The following is a 6,750-nucleotide window of genomic DNA, read 5'->3' as shown; positions in this document are numbered from 1 at the left end:
TCTCATCTCCTCTACTTCCTCTATACTCCACCCTTTTCTCTTATAAAACTTTCTCCTCTCCTCCTCCCACCCCTCTAACGCCCTACCTTTTTTTGCTGTTTCTCTTACCTCCATCCAGCATTTCCTCGCTAGGTACCCCCCTTTACCTTCACTCAACTTCCTCTCATATCCCCATGCCCTCATTCCAGCCCTTCCTGCTAATAGCTCCCTCTGTAATTCCTCTCTTACCATATACCCTGGCACAGATCTTTCTACTCCCAACACCCATCTTAAATACCTCTCTTGTATCTTCTCCATTTTCTCCCTCTCTTTCCATCCCCATATTTCCACCCCATAACTCATTACTGCCTACACTAATCTATCAAATAACCATATTCTTCTGCCCCAGTCTTTCGCAAATTTCCTTTTTCCTATCCCTCACACTTGTCTCATAGCCACTGCACCTTTCCTGATTCTCTCCTCTACCTGCTCTTCTTGCTTCCCGTTCGCCATCACCACGTACCCTAAATACTTAAATTTCTTCACTTCCTCTATCTTGTCGCCCTTCCACCTCCATGTCATCCTCCCTCTCCTCCCGCCTCCCTTTATACATCCCATCATCTTTGTTTTTCCCACATTCACCTCTAGCTTTTTCTCCTCTATATACCTTTCCAGTCTCCATTAACCCTTTCATCCCATCTTCGTCTTCCGCCATCACCGCTACGTCATCCGCATACGCCAGCGTGTAGATCTTTTCTCCTCCCAACCTCACACCCCCCCCCCATTTCCCTTTCTTCATTTCCTCCTCCATGTCTGCTAGCAACATTGTAAACAAAATTGGACTCAAAGGACAACCCTGCCTTACCCCTTTACTCGTCCAGAAGCTCTCCCCTTCCTTCTCCCCCACCCTCACTTTACTCTTCGTTTCCATCAAAACCTCCACGCATCTCTTCACTAGCCCTTCTCTTACCCCTGCCTTCCTCATTGACCTTGCTAACTCTATCTACTGAATCGAACGCTGCCTTCATATCCACAAATAGCACCAACATCTTCCCTCCCTTTTTAGCTAACTGTCTATTTATCAAATAATTCAGTACATAGATGTTAGCCATTGTCCCCACTCCCTTCCTAAATCCTGTCTGGTTTGGGGGAAGTGCCCCTTTCTCCTCTATCTCTTTTCTTAGCCTTTCTGCTAACACTGCTGCATATATTTTATACGCCGTCTGCGTCAACGCCACCCCTCTATAATCCTCTACCTTTTCTCCTTCTCCTTTCTTAACTATGGGCACTACCACCCCTTCCGACCAGTCTTTTGGCCAACCCTTTCCTCTCCATACCCTATTACAAATTTCCCATATTCTCTCTCTTACTATTTCCCCTCCATACTTCCATACTTCATTCGGAATCCCGTCCCCTCCTGTTGCTTTCCCCTCTTTCAACCTTTTTATTACTGCCCATACTTCCTCTCTACTCAATTCTACTCTTCATCCTCCTCTCCCCCTCTTCCCTCCTCACCTCTAACCCTCCAATTAACTTCCCCTAATACACCTCTAAAGTAGTTGTCCCACACCTCTATCTCAATCTCCTCATTCACTCTCTTCCTACGCTTTCTTCCTCTATTGACAATCTTCCATACCTCTCCCTCTGTTCTTACCCCTTCTATATCTTTCTCCCATCTCTCTTTTTCCCTTCTCTTCTTCTCTTTGCACAACGCGCCTAGTTTATTTCTCGCCCTCCTAAATTTTTCCCCACTTCCCCCTTCTCTTTTCCATGTTTTCAATTCCTCTTCAACCTCTTTCTTCATCTCCCTACACTCCTCATCCCACCACCCTTTCCCTTCCTTTTTCTCCTTCTTCTTCTCCATCCTTTCTGACACCCCTATTATTTTTCTCTTTATATCTCCCCATTCTTCAACTATTTCCTTACCCTCCCCATCCCCATACTTCTTCGCAAATTCCTCCCTTCTTTCTTCCGTCCACCACCCTTTTCTCCTTCTCCCCCCTCTTCCCTTCCCCTTATTCTTTCTTTCCTCCCTTTTTCCTCCTTCTATCCATACCACCACTGGTTGGTGATCCGAATCCACTTTCCCCTCTACTACCAACCTATCCACTTTTTCTCTCGTCTCCCCATTACCTATTACATAATCTATCACCGATTCCCCGTTTCCTGTGTACGTAAATTCTCCTTCTTCATCGCCTTTTATGTCCCCATTCATTATCTGCCACCCCAACTCTCCCAAAAACTCACACAATCTCTTTCCCTCTCCATTCACTTTCTTATCCTTTGATCTTCTAAACTCTTCTTCTCTTTCCCCCTCTTCTTGTATTCTAGCTCCTTGTCCACCCGTCCTAGCATTAAAGTCTCCACCTACTATGACCCTTACCCCCTTCTCCTTCTCCTCCATCCATTCCCTCAGTCTTCCTATCTTCCTCTCCAGATCTTTATTCACATACACTCCTATTATTTTCCATACATCCTTCCCGAGCCATACTTTTCGTGCTACTATTCACTCTTCCTCCCCCTCCTTTTCATCCTTCTCCATTCTAATTCCTTCCTTCACTCCAATGATCATCCCTACCATCGCTCTTCCCTTCTTTCCTCTCCTCTCTGCATATTGTACTTCCCAAACATACCCTTTCGTCGCCCTTCCTTTTACTATCTCCCATTCCCTTCTGCCCATCCACGTTTCACACATAATCACTACATCCCATTCTCTGATTCTCTCCCAAAACTCCCTGTCTTTATTCTTCAAACCAGCCACATTCCAAAAAGCCACCTTGTACAAGCTCCTATCCTCTCCTATCCTTCCTTCTACTCTTCTTTTCACACCCTCCTCTTCCTCTCCTCTCTGTTTTGTACCCCTCTTTACTCGTTTCCCTGATCCTCTATCCATTTCTCCTCTATTTCATCCCGTCTTTTCACTCTATTGTTTACCCACATCCTCATATATCCTATTTGTACTCTCTTTCCCTCCCTCCTCTCCCTTTCAGCTTCCCGCTCTATCTTCCATCTCGCCCTTCTCTCCTCCGTAGTCAGATCATCTTCTATTCTTTCGTGTCTTCCTTTGAATTCCCTCTTTGCCATCATTACTTTCCTCTTCCCCTCCATTCCCTCCATCTTCACTAGCACCATACTTCTTCCTTTCCTATTCACCCTGCCCACCCTTTTTACTTCTTCTATTCTTTCTTTCACCCCTATTTTCTCCCATATCTCTTCTATGACTTTTTTATCCTCCTTTCCATCCACCTTCACTCCTTTTACTATAATATTTCTTCTTCTCTCTACCCTCTCCTTTTTGTCTACTCTTATTACTAGTTTCCTCATTTTCCTCTCCAACTCTATCTTTCCCTCCTCGTTTCCACCCAATCCTTGACTTTCTTTCTCCTTTCGTTCCAGCCTTTCTACTTTCTTTTCTAACACCTCTATCTTCCCCAATAATTCCACCCTTTCTCTTTCCCAACTCTCCCTCATCTCACTTACAAGGGAACATCGGGGACTGATACACTCCGATTTTGATGAAACTTTGCATAAATATTTATTAGGCCTGTTTATGAAGATAACTGTAATTCGTTGGTGCCCGTTTTTCACTTTGAGGGAGATATCAACCCTTTTATCCGAACCGCCCTTTCTATATACGTGCTTATAAATCGTAAACAACAAAAGATATAAAAAAATAGTTGAAATAAAATTTATACTGTTTCTTGAGTTCTATAAGGCTGCATGCAAGTTTTTTTTTAATCATCCTTTTTGCAAAATTGAATTCCCCCTCCCCTCCGTTTTGAAAAATTTTATTTTTTTTTCAATCAATAAAAGCGCCTATTTATTACGAATGCAACGATGTATTATAATATATAGTTGTTTTAATTATTCCGATGGAATTTTTGATTTAAATTTTTTGATCTGTCTGTATTGACCACTAACTCAACTTATACTTGCAACGTTGATAAGATCTTTGATAAGAACCATTTTTCCATTCGTTTTACATGTCATTTTTATAATTGCAAGGTTAATTTCATCATCATATGATGAAGTACATTTATTTTGTAGACTTTCTACAATATACAGAGTACTTCCGATGTAGTAGTACAATTGATAAAATATTTTTCAACAAAAAAAAAACCGACTTCGAAATGCACTAAAAAGTGTAAAATAATTTCTATTTCATTTATACCAGTATTCCACAGCTATTAATAAAATCTACTTAATCATTAAATACGATACTAAATACATTTCAACCTTTTCGGAGGCGGCGCAAAATTAAAAAAAAAAAACAAAATATACAAACCTGCTAATAACGATTTCACAGCGGTATGGCAAAGTTGGTAGTTCATCAGTCGTAAGAAATACAAATTGAAACGTTATACACACGGCAGAAAACATTTGTAATTGTAACGATTGTATCAGAAGTTGCTATCACTTCTGATGTACATGTCTACTGCAATTCACGACAGACCACACTTAACTCGCTCACTGGGTCTAGGGAGATTTTTAATAACGTGTGTGATTACCCTCTACAGCTTGCTTCTTACTTTGCGATCATATAAATGCCGGACAGAAATATATGACGTACGATAGGTGATAACCGATGATGAGATGGTACAGATACACGATACAATGAAATTACTATTATTTTTTTTCAAAGAAACAATTATATGATCGTAAAGTAACAAGCAAGGTGTACGATGAGTTGCATTGAACTTGTCGCAGTGAAGTTGGCTACAAATTCACTAACGCATTCACGCAGCGTTGGTGAGCCGATTTGTAGGCAACTTCACTGCGAGAAGTTGAATGCAACGCAGTGTACACTGAGTTGCAATGAACTTGTCGCAGTGAAGTTGGCTCCAGATTTACTGACACATTCACGCCGCGTCGGTGAGACGATGGGCGAGATCGACTCACCGACGCGGCGTGAATGTGTCAGTAAATCTGGAGCCAACTTCACTGCGACAAGTTCATTGCAACTCAGTGTACATACAGGAGAAACACACAAGTTATTACAAATGTCCCTACACCTAGTAACCTGCGCGAGTTCAGTATGGTCTACACTCAAATGCAGTATAGTTAATCTGCAATGGGTATGTTGATTCCCCTTCAATATTGTTTACTTTCAATTATCAAACGGGTCATGTGTCACAGGTTGCCGACGCATAAAGTATGATCTTCCTAATAGAAGAAAAGTTTTTAATTTTGCGCCGCCTCCGAAAAGGTTGAAATGTATTTAGTATCGTATTTAATGATTAAGTAGATTTTATTAATAGCTGTGGAATACTGGTATAAATGAAATAGAAATTATTTTACACTTTTTAGTGCATTTCGAAGTCGGTTTTTTTTTTGTTGAAAAATATTTTATTTCACAGTTTTGAGTGGTACGTTTAGTATTTGTAGGATGTCGTAAGGAAAAAATAAAGGAAAACAATCTGAATAATATTTGTTGTATTGTTTGTATTTAAAATATGTGAACATAAAGAGAAATAGAAAAATAAAAACTTAAAATTAAAAATACTAACAGAAATGAAGAAATTAAAATTAAAAATACTAACAGAAATGAAAAAAAAATGAAAAATCAAAAAAATAGTATGGTAAATGAAAAGAAACAAAAGTACAAATATAAATAAAAAATGAAAATGAAAAATAATATTATAAATGAAACTAGTCTAAAAAACTTAAAAGAGAGTAAAATAATATTTGTTGGGGGCGCCCCTACCGCCGCCCATACCGCCACCCCTACCGCCGCCCATACCGCCACCTCTACCGCCACCCCTCCCGCCCCGCGGCCATCTTCCGCGGTAGGCACGACGCTTCTTCCCTGCAGCTGTTCCTCTTTCTGTAACGTCAAATGTTAAATATTAATATCGTTCACCCATTTAACAATTAATTTTGTTTATTACTTCAGACGGAAATGTGTTAATTATTTTTTCTATTATATCTGTGAAACTCACTTCGCTGCGGCTTGACATCCGCCTCACTTCCTTCTTCTTGTAGCTTGGTCGGCTGCTGCGACGTCTGTTGCAGCGGCGTCTGTTGCAGCGGCGGTTCTTGCTGTTGCGGCGGTGTTTGCCGCTGAAGCATTTGCTGTTGCTGCAGCTGTTGCTGCAGCAACGCAACCTCCCTGTCCCGTTCCTGCTGCGTATTCGCCAAGTGTTGCAGCTGTTGCTGCATCTGCAGCAACGCGTTCATAATTTCGTTTTCTGAAAGAAAAAGGAGGAATGTAACATGCATGTTTTCGAATCATGCAGTATATAACTTTTTCATTGAAGTTTGAATTAAACTTACGTTCATTTGTTTCAACGATGTCCTTCATATTTCTGTGAGAAAAAAAAAGAAGTTTCATAAATAAAAAGAAAATAATCCGTTCGCATTTGTGGATGAAGTTCGGAAAAGTAATCACCCCCTTTTCTTTAAAATTCAGTAATCGTACGTCTTTTATAGGCTGATTACGAATATTGTAGACAATGCTATCGAACTGTGTTTACGAGCTGTTAACGGTTACATGTAAGTTTTGAATATATGATATTGAATGAATGTGATAGTGAAATTTGGCGACAACTTTATTTGCATTCCGCAAAATAGAAAAATCCGAATATCCTGAAGTAATTGAATAAACGGATGTACGTTTATCTTGTCGCGTCGCCGCCATAAGAATTTGGAAGTAACAATGTTGTTGAAATAATTTCTTATTTTTTCGCGTAATCGGTGCCGGCCGCCTTACGATGGCCCAATAGTCGCCAATTTGTCGTTATGATATTCGTAATCAGTGTATGAACAAACGTA

General features: G+C 40.4%; 1 protein-coding gene across 1 annotated transcript; it reads right to left on the bottom strand.

Annotated features, from left to right (window-relative positions):
- Positions 1-5,642: 5,642 nt before the first annotated feature.
- Positions 5,643-6,280, bottom strand: LOC123988085 (protein FAM98B-like). The gene is made up of 3 exons (XM_046286870.1): positions 6,253-6,280; positions 5,919-6,167; positions 5,643-5,803 (listed from the first exon to the last, which is right to left on the bottom strand). The coding sequence occupies exons 1-3, from the start codon at positions 6,278-6,280 to the stop codon at positions 5,643-5,645; spliced, it is 438 nt and encodes a 145-aa protein (XP_046142826.1).
- Positions 6,281-6,750: the final 470 nt, after the last annotated feature.

The sequence above is a fragment of the Osmia bicornis genome, chromosome 8 (genome assembly GCF_907164935.1).
Source record: "Osmia bicornis bicornis chromosome 8, iOsmBic2.1, whole genome shotgun sequence".
Taxonomy (NCBI): domain Eukaryota; kingdom Metazoa; phylum Arthropoda; class Insecta; order Hymenoptera; family Megachilidae; genus Osmia; species Osmia bicornis.
This window is presented reverse-complemented; position numbering and strand designations above follow the sequence as displayed.